We start from the raw sequence: 19,507 nt of genomic DNA on the forward strand, positions 1-19,507 counted from the left end.
TACTGCTGCAGGATGAGGGAAATGCCTTCCTGAACGCCAGCAGGTAAGCAGTTTGTACCCTGAAGCATGGATGTTGACATGCACGTATCAAAATCATTGCATTGAGCTAGTTGTGAATCTAGGCAGGACCCACGGCAGCACACATCACAGGTCCATGCTGACATCAAAACCATGCTTGGCCCTTTTACAAAGAGAACATCCACTGCAGGAGACACAGCAAGTGATGATTTGATCTTTATTAAGGAGGCACCACACAAGATGGGAGTGCCACTGCATATGGAAAGAGTCGATTAAAAAAATCATAATCACTTTGCAAAACAAAGCCAACAGACAGTGGTGAGAGACACTGGCTTCCCTCACCCATTCAAAGAAAATACCACTGATGAAGAATCTGAAGCAAAATTAATGGGCACTTTCCATTCCAATTTCATGTGGTAATTAGCCCTCATTGCACAATTGGGAATGCCAGCGTAAGGGAATGGAGGGTACACTCGGAAGCAGAAAGGGATATGAAAGCAGGAGGAGAGGGAGGGCAGATCAAAGGCTCCTCCAGCAACAGTGAGCAGCAGAGAAAATCCACATCCAGTAGACAAAAGCCTGCCAGGCGGCTCGAGCCACACCTTCATCTTCTGTGCAGCATGACCAAGGCCGCGCCGACTGCCGCATCCACGTCCTTCCCGTACGCCACGGGAAATGGGAACGCTCTCTCTACCTCCTGCCTCAGGACTTCATTCCTGGAGAGGGCACTCCCACTTCCCAGAATCCTCTTCACCCCTGCCTCCCTCAGGCACTCTGCTGGCAACATGGAACGTAGGTTTTGAATGATCCCGCGGCACAGAGCTCTGGTCACGTGACCCAGAGAGAGGTCAGAGGCGGCGATGCCCGTCACCGAAGCCAGCTGCTCCGGTACATGCCTTTCCCCAAACACACTTGGGCAAATTGAGAGTCCGGTCTCCTTTTGGGCCAAGGCTGCTTTGATTGTTCGTGTGTAGAGCGTGGACTCCAGAACTTCAAGCCCTGCAAAAAAGAAAACGGCATCTTAGTAATATGCATCTCTGAGTCTGCGCGGGTCCAAAGCGGAGCAGGCAAAAGGCCCTGGCTGCCCAGCCGTACAAAAGGCCTGACACTGTTCTTGTCCTGCATTTGATTCCTCCCGTCCCAAAAAAAATCTCCTTAAAGGACCCTCTCCAGCCACCTGTGGTGGGTCACGAAGTCTCTTCTGAGTACCAACACAGACATTTCTGGCAAACAGATGCATTTCCTCCTCTTTGCTACTGGGTTAGCTTAATCTACGCACCAACAGTGAAGCAGTTTGCCTGTTTGGACACTAACCAGCTAGCAATCTTTTCTTAACGGGGCAGTCAGCACAGATACACCTCCCCTTCCCCAATTATGCAGCCAGCAAAACAGAGTGCAGCACTCTTTTCACATGGTGGTTGGATACAGGATTCTAGAAGGCACTGAGACGACCCACCGAGAGTCTATCAAAGGAGCCACAAAAACAGATTTTAAAGTACTTTGGAGACAAGACATGATTGTCTTATGTGACACTCAAGTCCATTAAGTATTTAAAGCACTGTGAAAACTTCCACCAAGGCAATTAATATAATCAAATCCTTTCTAGACTCTAGCCATGCAAATGAGCCACCAACTTCAATTTATTGACTTGTAATTTTTCCTTTGAAAGTTCTTCCTTCTGAAATGGAAGCCGCAGAGAAACCTTTTGCTCTTGTTCGTTGGAAAACAAAACCCAGACGCAATCTGAACGCAGGTTCCGGTCATGTCATCACTAGCACAAGCCCTAAGAGTTGCAGGAAATTGCTCTGGGTAGAATTAATGGAGCGTTACATCATTGCTGCTCACAGAATCCCACAACAGAGCATAGCTTCTTGGATCGACGCAGCCCCCAATAACTTGCTACCAGGTAAGTTTTGAAGGTCCTCAGAATACTTTACCCAACTCTGCCATCCACTGGCCCAGCATATCCACAAACATCGCCATCACATTGCCCCCATTCAGCGAGGCTGCCACAGCCAGATAGTGGCCATCAAAATAAGGGAAATAAGCAACGCTTGATAAAGGATCAGGTGTCTCTGCAGGCTGGAATCCCCAAGGCATGGAGACCGTGAGCTGAGCAGAGGTGCTGATGTTGAGAACTAGAACAAGAAAGAAGAGATTTCCGTCTTTTGGCAGGCTACCCTGAATGGAAAAAGTAAGATAACCAGATGAGCACAAAATTATGAAGCAGACAGAGAAATCACGGTTATCTTATGAACAGCAACATTTTATCAGTCCTTCCACGGCCTAGCCAGTGGCAGCCCACTCTATCAGCAAGTCTTAGTTGTGATGGTCCAGCTGCAAGAAGATACCTGCATCACTCCTCTCGGCCAGACAGGAGTACACAGAGCACTGGAAATCTCCCAGGGCCAGTCCCACTTCTGCTCCCTTTGGAATTCCATGCCAGCCACGGGACATCCTTCCGGCAACGTCGCCAGGGTCACCCACTTCAGGAAGCAAGTGAATGGGAAAACCGGACTCTCTCAAGCTGCAAGCAAACCAACATGCAGGTAGATTAGTTACCATTAAGAGCATGCTGCCTGACTACATGACCACCCTCACACAGTCACAAGCTGGTGTGACCATATGCTTGTGGACTTACACCATCTGTTCCCTGCTGTGCCTTGGATAAATTCAGCCCTCCAGTTCCAGGGGTTAAAAAAAACTCACCTGACTTTGAACTGAACAGATGAGGAGAGTTAGTGCACTCGCTGACTATTACATTGTATTTGACCTACCAGGGGTTACACAGCAACACATACCTCCTACAGTTAAGCAGTGCTGGAAAAAGCAATCCCAATAACAGATATGCAACCAATTTTCAAGTGCCAAAGAATGCCAACTTCTAGCCACTCTTGTGCAGGGGTTATCAGGTTAAAGCCAACCTTGGACAAATTAGCTTGGACAGGCTCCATAAGCAAACAAACTGCAAGATGTGTCTAGGTTACTTTTCTACAACCACTATATCAAGTTATTGAACCCTCAATGCCAAATACACACACCCGCCAACATTTCAGTGGGCGAGAATGTGGTTTACCTTTACTGATAGAGATCTCTGCGCACTAGAGTCCTGGCCCAAGCTGACCTCTGCACTGTCCAGGGCCCTGGACTCTACCCCCTGAAAGAGGAAGCCATTAAAAGGAGAGAATAGAACCAATTTCTCAAGCAAGATGTCCAGCACCCTTCAACTGACATGGTGAGTGGGTTTTTATGCTTGTGGAAATCCTCAGCTGAAGAAACTCGAGTGAAATTCTCTCTTGAACCACTGGGCAGGTAAAGCATTGGTAGCATCAGGATAGGCTAAGCACTCTGCCGCACCAGCAAAACTCATCCCAGCCCTACAAAGATGATCCTAGAGAGCAAGGGGGCAGGTCTGGGTCTGTGGCCTCTTGGCTGAGCCTCCTGACCAGACCTTCTCTTCAGTGTTTATCAGGATGCCCAAGCCAGCAGGTACAAGCAGAGACAAGACTCCCACGATGTTGGCCTTTACCCCTGACAAACTGGGCTGACACCCAAAGATTCATTCAGCACAGACAAAACCACCATCACATGGGAGCAGCTTCCAATCAGCGCACACCTGCGGCACGTTCACAGGTATGTCCTACAGATGTGTTCACACCACCTGGTCCGCACAATAAATACAATCCACTGAGGACCCTGTTACTTACATCTCCATGTTCCAGCTTTTACTTCTGGAACTGAAATATCCCCAGCTGGCAGCATTCTGGACAGACATCAGCGGCTTCTCCAGGTCACACAGCATTGCAACCACATAGTCATGGATGGTACCAGCCGAATCGTAGGACTTCAGAAAGTCAGGGCTGTTTCACAAAAGAAAGAAAGTCGCCATTGTTTTGTTGTACACTCAACTGTCAATCATTTCCATCTGTAGCGAACAGTTACAACAAACCTGGTAACACAGTAAAAAAAACCTGTGTAGTTCCAGAAAGCTAAATTATTGGAACAATTAAACACAAAGCAAAAACAGGTGCCCATGACAAGTTTCTGCTGATGGCAGGAAGGTGCACGTCAAAACTCTTCTCCAAAAGTTTTCACCTCTTCCAGGAGCCTAGATGCAAAAAAAGGAAATTGGCTTTGGCAACTGAAACATTTCACCAAAATCTGACTTCGGTAAATTGAATTGATGTTGTTTGTTTAACGTCCATTTTTCGCTGAAAGACATCAGGAAAGCAAAAAAAACAAACAAACCAGCTCTAGCAGCCATCTTCATCACGGCAGCTGTTTTGTTAACACCGTGTGGTCACTAATGATGCAATTACATTTTTGATGAACATTCCCATTAGGCTATTTGAACTTGTCCAGGAAAGAAGGATTTAAACAGTGAGTGGCCGGGGAAAACAATTGCTCATTGAAGAAAAACTGCTAATGTTCTAGGGTGAACTGTTGCTTTCCAATAGAACTTCTTGACATCCTTACAGAATAGTAATAATAATATTAATAATGTAATATGCTTTGAGTATTATGCCTGTCTTTATCTTTGTCAGGGAGGTTAAATGTATTAGGTAGAACTCAATGAGAAGCGACTCTTAAATGCTTCTTAAATGTTAGTAAAAATCAGTTTTGTTCCTTTAGCAAGGGCATCTTTTACATAAGGAAAGAATCAAAACAACTTGGGCACTGGAAAGATCCAGGCAGGCTCCAAATATTCTCTACCCAAACTTCTGGAAGGAGTCAATACTTAACCCATCTTTCGCTCCTCTCTCATAAAGGACTTCCTTGCTCAGGATGGTGTTGGCGCTTTCAGAGAGATAACAACTTTCTGCAGATGAAACAGTTTCAAAATCTAACACAGAGGTTTTGTGGCTTGCATCCCAAGTAGCAGCTGATGCCAAGTTATGCTGGACCTCAGCAGAGGCTTGCTGGAATGCTGTGCATCTCTTACAGATATTAGGGCTAATTTAGGGATCATTCTCTTAGCACCCAGCTGAAACCAACCCTTCACATATTAGATATTGCGATAAACACGCAAAGCCACTCTGCCCAAGGCATAACTACTGTGGTAGAACTGTATTAACTGATGTGGCTTCTGTTAAGAAAAGCAAACTTTTCTGCTCAGGTATTAAGCATTTTGTGGTAATGTTTATGAGAAGAATTAGGTCTCTCACAGTCGTGCAGTCTGTATTCAATACTTCCATTTGAAACAATCTTGGGCCTTTTAATTAACACTAAGAGGAGGGCTGGTTCCTCTCTCATGTCTCCGCCAGACAACGCATTACGACACCTAGGTAGAAAGACAGCAGCCAACTCTGAACTGGCAGTAACTTTCTGCACGAACAGGATTGTCACTCGAGTTCCAGCCAAAAAACAGCTAATGAAACAGCTCAATACAGGAACTTGAATGAACAGCGCCGTACTTGTTTTTTAAATACCAGAAGATGGTGGCACACCCGAATCCTGTGGCCAAGCTAATGTGCGACTGGGGCTGAGGAAGAGAAGAGAGGAAGCTGTGGCTGCACCGGCTGTCCTGCCACGTAACCAGGTGACTGACCGCTGCAGGCTCCCAGGTAGAACCTGTTCCACTCTCCATCCAGTTGCAACCTGGAATAAGCAGTGGTTGAGAAGCCCTGCAGATTAACCCACTTGCCAGGTCCCTTTCCATCCCCATTACCAAAGGAATAAATTATGCACCAGCAGTCTCTACCCAGTGGCTCACAGGCAACAGGTTCAGACCCCACCTAACACTGCTTATGGCTGCAGGGAATTCTGCTTTCTACCAACAGGCACGTCTTTAGTTTGATGGAGACAGCAATGTAGGGCATTCACTGCACGCATCACTTGCTCAGTCTAGTTTCCCATAAGCCAAGGTGGTTGGGGAACCCGTGTTATGCACGTCACATGGGCAAGCAGTGACTATAGTCACACCGAACTTTCAGACTTTCCAGCTCCAAATACCCTCCCCTAATGCTGGTCACCCTTTTCTGAACTAAAAAGAACGCTATACAGAATGCATTTGTTTGGTTAGGAATTAGGAACAGACCCGTGTTGTGACCAAGCTGGGGCCAGAAGGCCACAGCTTAGGGTAAGGCCTTGAGAGCCCCATGACACTACTGCAGTCCCGCGATGCAGCACAAAAGAACCAGAGCAGGGGTGAGGATCTGACACCCAAAAGCTAAACACCTTGGAAGAGGCTAAGGTGGCAGAGCATTAAAAAGGGATCATTTCTACACTGATCGTGGTCTTCACTAGTCTGATCAGGAACTCTGCACAACTCTTGTAAAGCAGCCTTGCACAAAAGCTGAAAGGTGCAGTAATACGCAAAGCGGGCAAAGTAAATCTTCTTTGAAATCTTTTTCAACTCCAATTTCTCATCTGTTTATTTTTCTAGTTTTAAAATGGGTTCTAAGGAATATTATTAACCACAAGGCTAACCTTAAAGGATGCCATTAAAAATGCAATTTGCAACCTAGGGTGTGTCCGTGGCTTCACTTAGGCCACTTAAGATGATTTGAGAGCAAACACTCCCCTTCACTTTGTTGAGTACAAGAACTAAAAAACAAAACAAGTAGTGACATGTGGCTTTATGAAATGAAATATTAATGACCACCACACAAAAATGTAGGCGTATGATGGACTTGTGGAGTCGTTATGCAGCCCTTGGGAGAACTAGAAAGCAAGCAACAGACCCTCCAGTCCATCAGCCTTTGGATATAGTCCTTGGTGATGGCTTTAGTATTTAAAAACCAAATCACAGCCAGTAATGAATAGTTCACCATCTCTTAGAGCAATTAAGATCTGGACAACATCTGGCAGGCAGCGACCAGTACTTTCTGGAAATAGTTCTATAACTTAAAAGGAATCTCTGCTTCACCTCAGCAACTTAATAACATTACTTAATATCTGCATTGTTGCCTGTAAGCAAGTCTCATGAGTTACAGAAGGAATAAAGATGTGGAACCAGATTCTGAAATGGGGTATCGGGGCTCCAGAAAAAAAGAAATCTATTCCATGATTGCTCTGTGCAGAGTTTACAATCAAAAGACCCCAAGCCAGCCCACCTATGCACACAGTTACACACACATAAGAGCGCAGGCAAGATCAAGACCCATATGATTTGGTTTCTAATGACTTATCCCCACCCCAATCCTACAAATGACATTAGTCACTGCCACTTCCAAAATGCTCACAAAACCAGGAGACAAAAATACGATGTTGCAGTCATCTCTGCCTTACCAGAAAACAAGTTTGTTTAATATTGGAAGAGTGGGGGAAGGTTTAAATCTAACACTGATTTAAATAACCTTCTGTGAAATTACACATTTTCTTGTATTGTCCTTTCACGCTGGAAGCTTTGGTAAAACCACAGTGCTATGCAGAGTATTATGGTTAATGCTACGCTCACTTCCATACAGGTAGTCACCTCTGTCTAACTTTTCATGGTGCACATACAACAAGTAAAGAGGAATTACTGGAAAGTACCCAGACAACTCACAGGACAGCTAGTTAAAAATGTCTCCCAATGGGAAGGAACTAAAAACAAAGCATTGCAAGTGATCAGGAAGCCCATATTGGCTGGCAACAGACACACGGTAGGTGGACAGACAACTGTTCATCTCCAAAAATGTAACCTTTCTTCGTGTGATGACCGCAGCTGACCTCACCGGGACTGCTTCTCTTAAAGATTTACAAAGACCTGATGGAGTCATTCACCAGAGAACATAGTCAAGTGGAAGAGGTGGCGGGACACAACTGACTATGCTAATTCACAGGACATGCATGTTTCAGAGGATCTCCTGATCACTCCACTTTATAAAAGTCAAGGTGAACACATGCCAACTTTTTCCAGATCAGCCCAGTGCTAAAAAAATATAATAATAATAATAGAAAAATCATCTCCCACATTAAGATCCACCTTCCACAACTGATGCCACTTCTCCTCAACACTACAATTTGTGAAGCAAGTATGCCGAAGGGTGGGCGTTACCTTGATTTCTTTTCCAGAATACAACCCCATGCATTTGTCCTGAAATACCGACACGGGTCACTCTTTGCAGCTGCTGCTGAGGAAGAGCAGCCAGGCATTCGTTCACGGCTCTTATTATTCTCTGGACATCTTGCTCCATCCCCTGCAAGCAGAAAGCATCACATCAAGGGTCAAAGCACTGGGACACAGTTCATGAGGGTCATTACCTAGATCTACATTTTTCAATACTTTTCATCCCACAAAAGCCAAAGGACACACACTGCAATCCTGGGCTCGAAGAGCAGAGATATACCCGCGTAGGTTTGTTTCTCTTGCGGTTTATGGTCTGTTATACCAACAGCCACATAAGAGCCAAATCTAGCGTCACATTTCTCATTTCCATATAAGCCAAGCTCTCTTGGAGTTACATTTTACCCTGAAACTACTTCAGGTAAAGGATCTTTCTTCCCCAACAAGCTGCAACAAATACTAAAGCTCCCGCCAGTATAAAACCTGAGCCCCAACAGGCTCTCCGCTGCTCTGGACTCCCAGGAGATGCCTGTACACTGGATTTGAGCCGTGACGAACCATCGCACCACTTCAGAAAGTGCACGGGGCCACCCGCATGCTACGACTCCCCGACTTGGGGGAAAAAACATGTTTAAATGACCGCTGCCAACGTGGCAGTAGTGCAAGCTAGACGTTTCCTCGGTGCAGGCTGCCCGGCGCATCCTTGGCGTCGTCCCGCAGCAGAGACGTCTCCACGCCCAGACGTCGAGCACGTGTCACCGCCCCAGGGATGCTTTGCTTTTTTCCCCTTTTGCCCCAAGCAGCTGATCTGTGCCCCGGGGCACGAGGCAAAACCAGGGTGACGTCACAGACAGCAGTGCCTACCTGGGCGCCAGTGACTGGGCTGTCCACCCGCGCTCGCGTCTCCCGCGAGCAGCTCTCGGCCACCACAGGCCCCTTCTCGCCCGCCACCACCAGCGCGGCCTTGACCGAGGTGGTGCCCAGGTCGATGCCCAGCACACAGGCCAGGCCGGGCAGGCTCAGATAAGCAGCCATTGCCTGTCAGAAGCGCGCGCCCAGCTCTGCTCCCTGGGCTGGCTCTGGATTACTCAAGGCCGCAAGCTGGGGTAAGGCCCAGGCCTAGACCAGGCCCAACATGGCGGCGCGGGAAGATCAGCCCGCCATCTTGAGCGTGGCCAAGCGCGCCGGGGGAGGGAGAGGGTGGCGGGCCCAGCTGCCACGCTCAAGATGGAGGCTGGGGCGAGCCGCAAGGGGGCGGTCACGTGACAGGAAGGGCGTGTGGGGGGAGGGACTACCGGTCCTGTCATGCTCCGCCGCCGGCCCGGGGCGGGCCGCGTGGGGCTGCACTGCAGGCCGGGACCGGTAGTCCGCGCGGCGGCGCTGCTGAGGGGAGCAGGCTCCGCGCCATGGCGATGAGTTGGGCCGTTCTCTGCGCGCTCGGGATCGCCCTCGGGACGGCGGCGGGCGGCGGTGAGTGCCTGGGCCATATACCGCCCGGTCCATACGTGGGCCGGTCCATACGTGACCGGTCCGTACAGCCGTGCCCGCGCCCAGCCGCCCGCGGGGTCGCATCCTGCCCGGCCCCGAGCTCCCCGCGCCTCCCTGCCCCCAGACAACCTCTTCCTTCTTCTTCCCTTTCCCCCCACATTTCTCTCATCTCCCGCGCGCATGCTGCCGTCCGCCCCGACGCGCTTGATTTCCAACTTTGTCTTTTTCTCGCCCGCTCCCTCAGGTGACGCAGACTCGCCTCCTCCGCGCCGTCGCCTCTCTTCCTCATCCACCCTCCGAGCTCGCGGGCCTGCTCTCCCCGGTCTCCCGCTCCCGTTGTGCGGAAAGACCGGCCTGCGCTTTTCGGGGAAGCCGCGGACTCGACAAGCGCGTTTAAGCTCTGTCCTCTCTCCCAGATGGAGCCAGCGGGCTGTCTGTCCCCGACGTGGTCACGCTCGAGAACGGCAGCTCCACAAACGTCCCTGTGACGCTACGGTAAGATCTGACAGGCGATTTCGATTCCTTTCCTCTTCACCTGCATTTGAGGGGATGCAAGAAACCTGCAGGCACGGACCCGAGGAGAGGATTTTGCACAAGCCGTCGCGACGACATTTGGGACGAGGGGCTTGCTTGTTTCGCCCGCGTGCGGCAGGCCAGACCACGGGTGCAATTCCTTGCACGGGCAAGGGAAGGTTTCCTTTTGAATGGCTGCCGTAAACCAGGAAAACAATCGTTCGTTCTTAAACCCCTTGCCCCTTGTCCTGCCTGCAGCAGGACAGCAGGTTTGGCTCAAATTTCATGGGAAGTTTTTGAGTGTAGGAGGAGTAGGACTCGCTGTCTGAGGCTGTCACACAAACTTTTTTGTTTTTCCCCTTGGAGGTCTTTTAGAAGAGACTGGACAGGCGTGTGGGTGGGCTGATTTAGGAACAGGGCCTCTTACCTCTGTGCCACGGGTCGGACTGTGTGACCCATCCAACCCCGTGACTTACCCCTTCAGTATGACTTACGCCTTAAGTGGTACTGAAGAGATGCAGAGGCCTTGCAGGGATGAGCGTCCATCCCACAGAGGAGTCCCCGACACCACTCGGGAGCTGCACCATTAATGACTCTGGCCAGAGGGGTCCAACGCTCTCTTTAATGGCAGACTGAATTCGGCATTTGCAGGGTGATGGACTCGTTGATAAATCTCTCTTGCCCCCCATGAGACCAACAATAACATGCTTTGTCTAGAAGGATCCTAAGACATTCCCTAATTATACAAGTCCACTCCCAGCACAGAAAACAACCACTTCAGAGCTGAAACGCATGCTTCAGTCTCCATGGAGACTTTTTGCCTTGGTGCAGTGGCCCATTTTCTAAGTTATACAAGCTTTTCCCTTGGGAAACAGAAGTCAAGTACTTGCCTGTATTGATATGAGGGAGCAGCAAGGAGGGGTGGAGGGCTGCTGTGTGGATGGAGAAATGGGGAGACTTCAAGCTTTAGAGCAGTGTGTATCCGTCTTTCAAAAGAACTTCTGCGTCTGCAAGAAGGGAGACGTGCAAGGACCATGGTCAGTTCAGATTGCTTTATCAGTCACTTAAAAATAGCCTCCATTTCTAGAGTCCCATAATGTTGGTACCACAGTGGGTGACCAGGTAGAAGCTACTACATGTAGACTGTCCAAGATAAGCTTGCGTGGAATATGAAGATTTTCCCAGGGAGACTAGACACCTCCTTTAATGCACACTTAGGCCTAATCTGCCCTCTCCATTTTCACAGTTCTCCACTGAATGAAACCTTGGTGATAACTTTTAACATTACCTATTCATCCAAGAATGGAACCATTGTTGAACTACCCAGGCAAGTAAGTAACAGCACTGATTTCTGATGTAGACTTGCTTTGTATCAGGAGAATACTACTACATCCAGTTTTCATTTTTGTAACAGGTAGACTTCCCTGCTGGGTTAACTAATTCAACCTTTGAAGTGAAAGCCAAAGACGTTGGCCAAGTTACAGTTTACCTTCATACCAGTAATTCCAACCAAACTGGGTGAGAAACTGCATTTCATTCCTCATTATCTGCATCTCTCATCTAAAAGAGTAAGAGCATTCCTCTCCTGCCAGCAAGCCACCTACCACCACCTCGCTTTTCCTTGGGGTATATAAATGGTGTGTGTGTTCCTCTCTCTTGCGCTTTCTGTTTTACTTGGGTAATTAGAACAGTACCACTTAGCTTCTGTATCTTGCATTTATATTGGAATAGTGGAGCAGTGAGCACCTACCCTCCCCTAGCATTTTAGCTTGGGGTTCAACAGCATCTTCTAACCCACACATGCAGGCTTCAAGTGTGCCTTGAGTAGGGCACTGTTTTGCTCGGAGATCTCCCTGGGTTACCGCATTGTTGCTGTACAGGTCTTGCATGTGCGCTCGTGGAGTCATGTTCTAGAGCCATCCCTTCCTCCACAGCTTTCACTTGGTTCATGAGGAGCCGCTGGCACTTGGCACATCCAGAAACCCCTTGTAGCTTAGAGGGTCTGTTAATGAGGGGAACTGTGCTCACAGGTGGAACTGATACCGGAACAGACTGTTGACTTGTGTCTGCTGCTTGTCCAGATGATACAGCTCTGCAGGATGCTGCAGTATGGCTGCTTCCTCATTCTGCTTCTGCTTTTCATGGCTTCTTGATCACAGTTCTTACCCCATCTTGTCAGACAGGCCAGAGCACAGGCTGCACCACATTGCAAGGCCTTGCTTACAGAGCACAGGGTGATATGCATCAGTTACACAATAGAAACCTTGTGCTAGGAGGCACTGAAACATGGGGGCTAGACAAGAGGCTTCTGAAGGCTGGAGGATGGGGGGAAGGGGGAAAATGAAGGAAGAAAGGGCACAGAGGCTGGGAGCTAGGGGTGCACAGGGGCAAGCTCTATTAAACCTACCCTACATCTTCAGTGCTGTGTTGGACTGGGATCCACTCGCTCTAGAGCTTGCTTCTGCTGCACTTAGTAGCATGCAGAGATGTGTCACAACAAGTACAAACTGACTGACTGGCACAATTTCTTTTCCAGCCCAAGGATTTGCTTTCAGGTGCTTCATAGTCAGATACTGCGATACGTAGACCAGGTGATTGGCTGGATCTACTTCTTAGCCTGGTCGATCTCCTTCTACCCACAGGTTATTGAGAACTGTCGGCGGAAGAGGTAAGGGGATATTTGAGTGCATTTCACAGCTCTCTTTCTACAAGAAACGTCACTGTATGGAAAGACTTGTGGGTGGGGTGGGACAGTTTTCCTCTCCCATGAACGAGCTGGTCCCCATGAAAGAAAAGCAAGGTATTAGTGTAGGAGCAAATGTGATTTCAGTAACAGCTGAATTCCCTAGTAATACAGTCCTTGCTTAGGAGGCCTGTCAGAGCAGCAGCTCAGAAGCCCTTAACTTGTACAAAACATTCCCTGCAAAGTGCTACTGAAGTCAGGGGATTGGGTGATGAGTTAGCCTGGACTGTTCTCCCGTTAGACACCAGAGGGAGCCCGGTCTTTAGAATTTCACCAGAGCTAGTAAGGTGCATTTGGGCAGTTCACCCCCATTCACACGTGCATCTGTTTCAATTCTTGTGAATAAGTTCTGGGAAGAGGAAAGGGAGAGCGCAAAGAGATGTGGCTCCACTGTGTCCTAGTGATCACCTTCCATGACAGGCTGGCGTGGGTCTGATTTCACATGTTCTACCAGCCTCTGGATCTAATGTAGGGTATACTCCTTGCCCTGCACCACGTTTCCACTGTCTTGGAAGGCAGGTTGCATTTCATCTAAGCCCTGCTGTGCAGACTGCCTGCCTCTGAACACTAGATTTATCTTGCCAGCCTCCTATTGGGGAAGCTCCTTGAACTCCTTTTCTAAACTGAGCTATTTGAGCAAGCAAACAAGTGATGGCCTTTGACAAGTGGAGAACCTCTGTTGGCACACGAGGGCAGCAGAGTGCCCTATCTTGGCAGGGGCAGAGTTGCTCCAAGGCCAGTCCTATTGTGTGACTCACTGGGGTTGGGTGCAGCTAGCATATGCTCCCTCCTTTGGGAGTTCAGCTTTGTAAACATCAAATTGCTGGTGCTTTCCACATGAGGGGCAGCCTACCTCCACTTCCCAGCCCACAAAGGGATCTTTTAAAAAGCAACATGGTTGCACTCTTTGTTCTAGGAAATCCAGAAACCCTTAATTAGCACTTTCTACTACTGAAAACTCGGTTTCTGTTGCCCTGGCCCTGCTGCTCTGTATATTGAGGACTCCTTTCCCTCCTTCCTCTAAAAACAAGGTCTGATTTATTCTCCCTGTTAGTGTCGTTGGGCTGAGCTTTGACTTCATTGCATTAAACCTCACTGGCTTCATAGCATACAGCGTATTTAACGTGGGACTCTTCTGGATTGTTGCCATCAGGGTAAGTGCCCTTTGTGTTGCCACACTAGCTTCCCTGTGGAACTGAGCCTGGGAGCTGACCTGCCTGCTTCCCTCTGTTCAGGAGCAGTTCCTACATCAGTATCCCAATGGCGTGAACCCTGTGGAAAGCAGCGATGTCTTCTTTAGTCTTCATGCAGTAGCTATCACGCTGTTTATCATTGTTCAGTGCTGCATATATGAGGTGAGTGTTGCCTCTGGCACTTAAATTCCACAAAAGTGACTCAGCCCTGGTAGAGCCTCCAAGCTGGGCCCCACCCCCTGGACAGCGTGTTCTTCCTCTGGGCAAAGTAGATTCTTCCCTCTCCTTCGTATTACTGGAAACAGAACCTCACAGACCAGCTGCCTTGGCTTGCTAGAGCTGATGCTGACTCCCCAGTGACTGCAGCATGCTCTTTGCCAGAGCCTGTAGGTGCTCTGGGTTTACAAGTTCCCTCCTTAGGGCCATGCGACGGCTTGTTTCACATAAATACAGAGTGTGTAAGGGCTCCAGAAACAATTGCCCCCGCTTTAGCTATCACCAGAAGCTCTGCTCTAAACAGAATGAGTTGTTCACATGCATTTCCCATCCCAGCTTGCTCACCACATGGGCCTAAGTTGGAGTCTTGTGCGACAGCCCAGAACCCACTCCTCAACCAGCATTCTGCTCCTGGTCTTTCTTGCTCCTGTGGAAGAGACCAGATCCTATAGCCTCTGCCCCCCCCTTGTCAGGTGACCATTTGCTTCTTTCCCACTGCCTGGGGTGGAGAATGGAGAGATCACTTTGCTCTGGGTGTTCCCTTTCCCTGTGCAATCAGCAGCTTAATGACCTGTTAGCACTGTGCCAGGTGTGGGAACTTCTCCTGAGAGAGACAATCAGGCACCAGGGTCAAAATGGTTTTGGAGCCTGACAAGTCACCAGGTTCTGGCTGAACTCCTTAATTATCTTTAGATGCCACAGACCATCAGGCTCCCCTCATGGGGGCCACGTTCCAATTTCCGGCTGCCTTGTCCCTGAGCTGCTAGTACTCCTCGTTTCACAGCACCTGTCCTTGTGAGAGAGGAAGGGACGCCCCTAATTGCAAGAAACTGAGGCCGTTATTACAAAGCCAAATACCACCCCCCACCAGTACAGCACGTGGTAAAGACGATCTGGCAAGCTTTCCAAGCCCCAGAACCTGTCTCAAGAGCATAAGGCCCCACAGGTTCTGTTACTGAACCCTAAACTTGATCAAAAGAGCCAGTTGCACATCTCCCACAGCCATGCAGAGCCTGTGCCTGCTTCCGCCTGGGTGCCAGGGCTCTCAGTGTTCCCATGGGAATTGGGGTCTGACGTTACACTGCGTAGCAGGCTCCATAAGCTACCAGGCAGTTGTTTTGCAAGAAGAGGGGACAATCTGGCTAGTAGCACAGGGGTGCGTGGCTGATGCCCCGCATGTTGTGCGGAGCCCAACATGCTAAGGGAAGGGCTGGAGCAGGGAGGAAATCAGGGATCCAGGTGTAACAGACTGCAGATGTATATTATGTCCGTGTCTTTCAGAGAGCTAGCCAGAAAGTCTCCAAAATTGTGGTTGGGCTGCTGGCACTTGCATGGATCTTCACCTTCACCATGCTGTCTCTAGCTGCGGCTGACCAGATCACATGGCTACAGTTTTTATTCTTCTTCTCGTACGTTAAACTGGGAGTCACGCTGATCAAATATTTTCCACAGGTAAAAACCAGGTGCTGAGGATTCCTTGTACCTTAGTGGCAGCTAGGTGTCATTCAGGTGACATAACAGAGCAGGAAAAGCCATGCAGGCTACCTTTTAATAGGCACAGGATATAATCCTAGAATGCTAAGACTAGAGCTGACTTAAAGGGACCCCCTTCTTAATTGATCGCTTCCCTGCTAATACCTTAGATGATTTAGTGCCCTTTTGCAGTATGTAGGAAGCTATTTACTGTTGAAGAAACCTTGCTTCTACAGAAGGCAAATAGACTGAGCAAAGGTCACAACAGCGTGCATTTTCTGTCTCAGCTGAGTGTTTTTAGCAGGAAAATCTGCCTCCTCTCCCAAAAAGAATCAAGCAATCCCATCTGGCTTTTATGGGTGAGAACAGAAGTGGCCAGTTTCCTGTGCCCGTGGTCCCCAGGAGCCCTAACAGTGGCCCAGCGGTCTGTTGACCTGAGCGCTGCACATACGCTGAATTTAATGACTTGGTTTTCACCTCTTAGGCATACCTGAATTTTCGTCGCCAGAGCACGGTGGGGTGGAGCATCGGAAACGTGCTGCTAGACTTCATTGGTGGGAGCTTCAGCCTCCTTCAGATGTTTCTGCAGTCGTACAACAACGGTGAGCAGAGCTGAGAGGTCTGGTACTAGTTCCCTCTAAAGAGAAACCTGCCACCAGGTGGGCAGTCACTCGCACACATCGCAGTGCTGTTCCCAGACAGGGAAGCTGCACCTGGCAGCCTACGTGGCCAGCTGTGCTCTGACATGACGCATGAGTCTATGGTTACCTGCTGGCACCTCTTTAAGCTGTCATACTGGGCAAACTGCATGGCATGGCAAAGACCAGATTCAGTGCAGCTGATCAGTCTCAGCTGTCACACTAACACTTCATCGCTTTCAAATAATAATGACAACGGCATTGCATAACTATTACTGCTACTGATAAGGGCCAAGACCAGGTTGTAGGACTGTGGGATCAGCTAGCGGGCCTGACCACGCAGCTCTCTCACTTGACATTTCTCTCCTTCAGAGGAATGGAAGCTGATCTTTGGAGATCCCACCAAGTTTGGGCTGGGCCTCTTCTCCATTGTCTTCGATATCCTATTTATGATCCAGCATTACTGCCTCTACAGGACACGAGGATATGAGCCTTTTGACTGAGGCCTTTGGCCCGTGTGGACACCAGCATGGGATGGGTTGGCCTTATTGCACTTCTGTTCCTCTTCGCCAGGGACTGCAGTTAGCTCCCATCCCCCTGAATGCCAAATGCCTTAAAAGGATACCACGCTATGCACCCATTGACCCGGGAAGAGATTACCTCTTCAAGCTACTTTGGAACCAGCCTGGCTTGGGCTGTCCTAGCTGCAGCTCCCCTCACTGCTCTAACATGGGTGCAATTATGCTGCGTCTCCTTTATGCTAGTTTCCAAAGAGCCAGAACCCAGGACAGCAAAATCCCTTGCCATCAGGGCCCTAATACAACCAATGCTAACAAAGTAACAGAGGAACAGGTAGTTCTGGCACAGAGCAGGATCCAACCACTTTGCCTCCCCCGTCCAAACCAGGCTGTACAAGTAGGACAAGCTGCTGACACTTATTTGGACATGGGTAGCAAGGGACACCCCAGTCCTGCAACGCATTCCATAACAGCCAGTGGCTTTCTTGCACTTAGTAAGTTCAGCCAATGTGTTCACTTGAGCAGCTCCTCTGTCACTCAGCTTTTCTTCCCTAAGGTGCTAAGATAAGTAGCCCAGATCAAGTGTGAGACTTTACTGCACTAAATAGCAAGCTATTGACACCTGGTTCTGGGGAAGTGCCTAGAGGTGTGTCTGCCAAGACAAGAACAGCCGGTGTGAGAACTCCACGCGGGCTGGGTTCAACAACTTAAGAATTAAAAACTTGTACGATGCGTTTTAAAGCCTTTGCCCTTTCCTGAGTGTTCTGGGCCATAACTAAGCAGTTGTAGCCCCTTCCAAGCAGATGTCAAAACAGGGACATCCCCCAAGGAAGGGAGGCAGGAGGGGAAGGGTACTTACGGGAGAGGGTGGCGAGTAATACCTGCTGGGCCTTGCTGTAGTAAACCGTCAGTTCAACTGCAAGATTAGGCAGGGTTGTTCCAACCCTGGATTTCTGCCAAATTCAGATGACAGGCCTCTTTCCTGTGAGACCCCCCTACCTGGGTACTGTCTGCTGCAACTCATGCCATCACTGCCCTTTCATTGCTCTACCTTGCGTGGGCAGCCACATGTTTAAAAGGCAACCCTTGCTCTGAGGCAACTGAACGGGAGAGGCAGGAAGACGACGCTGAAGCGGGAAGCAACGTTGTTTTAAATGTGAAAAGAAGGCAGTTTAAGAAATCCAGCTTGTTTTATTGTGTGTAAAATCAAGTGAACCAGCAGTACAAACAGCAGTGTGTACACTGCTACAGTAACAAAAATAACAGCTTTACCACAACTTGTCATTGAAGGTACAAAAAGTCAGGAATATTGGAATTATACAGTATAAAGTATTAACAAACAAGGCAGAGAGGCAGCTGCTGGTACACAGACAGACTATTCTTGGAGATGTGTTAATGAAGATTAAAGCCTCACTATAGTCAACCCCTACATGGCACTGCAGTCATGTGCTGAAATAAGTTAGTCTAACACCTCCTCAGTGTCTATTTACAATAACCTGATGCCTGTGGAGAAGAGCATAACCACACAGTATGTCAGTCAGTCGAGAGATCAAATACCAGACATAGTTTTTGGATTGCTGTAATTAAAGCTAGCTAGTGTTCAATTCAGTGAAGTACTGAAGCAACTTGTGCACCAGGAACCGTACGTTTGTAATTTAGTATGGCTGCAGGGACCAGAATTTTGGAATGTGTTCGTGCCAGTGAACTCGCGCAGCGGCCTCCTTCCAGTCCCTAGGTCACCCATTCTAGGTAAAGGAAGAGTGCTGCCCTGCAAGGCAGACTAAGCGCATGCTCTACTCGAAAGCTTCTCTGTGAGAAGCGAAGCAAGCAAACAGAGCTCTGCAAGTATGAGTGGTGTCGTTAAGTTCAGGCTGTTTGAGGAATCCCGTCTCTTGGGACGTGAGCCTGCCTGTGCAAGAGTTACGGCACTTGAAAAGCTAAGTAGCTACGGCAAATTGTTCCTTTAAGCATGAGGCACTTGGACAATTCATGTCTGAGACGTTTACTGCAGTGCAGATGGTTTCAGCATTGTTCGGTTGACGTGTGTGTCCCTCATGCTAGAAGCAGGGGCTACAGGCAATGCTATGTTCCTGCAGGAGACTATGATGCTGCACGCCCTGTGCTGCGCCCTAGCCGGCGAGCTAGCACACAATGCAGGAAAAGCAGTGGCACCATTCCTTGCTGCGCTATGGACTTTCTACGCCCTCCAATTAAGCTGTGGTATCTTCACTGGAGCCCCAGCTAGCAGGGGAGGAACTGCCACTCAGCACTAGTCTCGAGGAGGGGTCTGTGAAAAACCTCATTAGCGAACATGCACTTCCCTCCCTCACTCCCCTGCACAGTGAATGAGAAGTAGCCTGCGCTGCTGAAACTGATCCTCCGCAGAGGAATAGACTCCTCTGTCAGTTCAGGGTAAGCACCAAGAAGCATTTCTCCAGTTCCTTCCCTAAGCAGCTTGTGTCCCCTATTTTTGTCTGAATGTTTCAAACTGCATTCTTGACTGCATTTACCACATAGTTCCTCTATAACTTCAAAAGAGTTTGACTCCCTTGAGTACAGCTTTGTCTGCTTGCCCACAATTTCAAGACACATTTGCTCAGATTATATGTTGTTCAAACTACTTTTTTAATGCCAAATTAGTTCCCCAATCAGCTGCATGCTACTGTTGTTCTGAGGTTCAGAGATATTTTAGACAAGTAACACACCCATACAGAAAG

The 19,507-nt window shown here is 48.8% G+C and overlaps 2 protein-coding genes across 2 annotated transcripts; one reads left to right on the forward strand and one right to left on the reverse strand.

Moving 5' to 3' along the window:
- Positions 1-218: 218 nt before the first annotated feature.
- Positions 219-9,150, reverse strand: SHPK (sedoheptulokinase). Its single transcript, XM_019511186.1, has 7 exons — positions 8,873-9,150; positions 8,000-8,141; positions 5,433-5,616; positions 3,726-3,878; positions 2,370-2,545; positions 1,956-2,156; positions 219-1,017 (listed from the first exon to the last, which is right to left on the reverse strand). Exons 1-7 carry the CDS (start codon positions 9,041-9,043, stop codon positions 623-625), a joined length of 1,422 nt encoding a protein of 473 aa, XP_019366731.1. The 5' UTR covers positions 9,044-9,150; the 3' UTR covers positions 219-622.
- Positions 9,151-9,362: 212 nt separating this feature from the next.
- Positions 9,363-18,312, forward strand: CTNS (cystinosin, lysosomal cystine transporter). The gene is made up of 10 exons (XM_019511197.1): positions 9,363-9,478; positions 9,913-9,991; positions 11,256-11,340; positions 11,424-11,527; positions 12,546-12,677; positions 13,807-13,906; positions 13,988-14,107; positions 15,443-15,613; positions 16,119-16,236; positions 16,645-18,312. Exons 1-10 carry the CDS (start codon positions 9,415-9,417, stop codon positions 16,773-16,775), a joined length of 1,104 nt encoding a protein of 367 aa, XP_019366742.1. The 5' UTR covers positions 9,363-9,414; the 3' UTR covers positions 16,776-18,312.
- Positions 18,313-19,507: the final 1,195 nt, after the last annotated feature.

This window comes from Gavialis gangeticus, unplaced genomic scaffold (assembly GCF_001723915.1).
Source record: "Gavialis gangeticus isolate Ggan-Ray unplaced genomic scaffold, GavGan_comp1, whole genome shotgun sequence".
NCBI lineage: Eukaryota > Metazoa > Chordata > Crocodylia > Gavialidae > Gavialis > Gavialis gangeticus.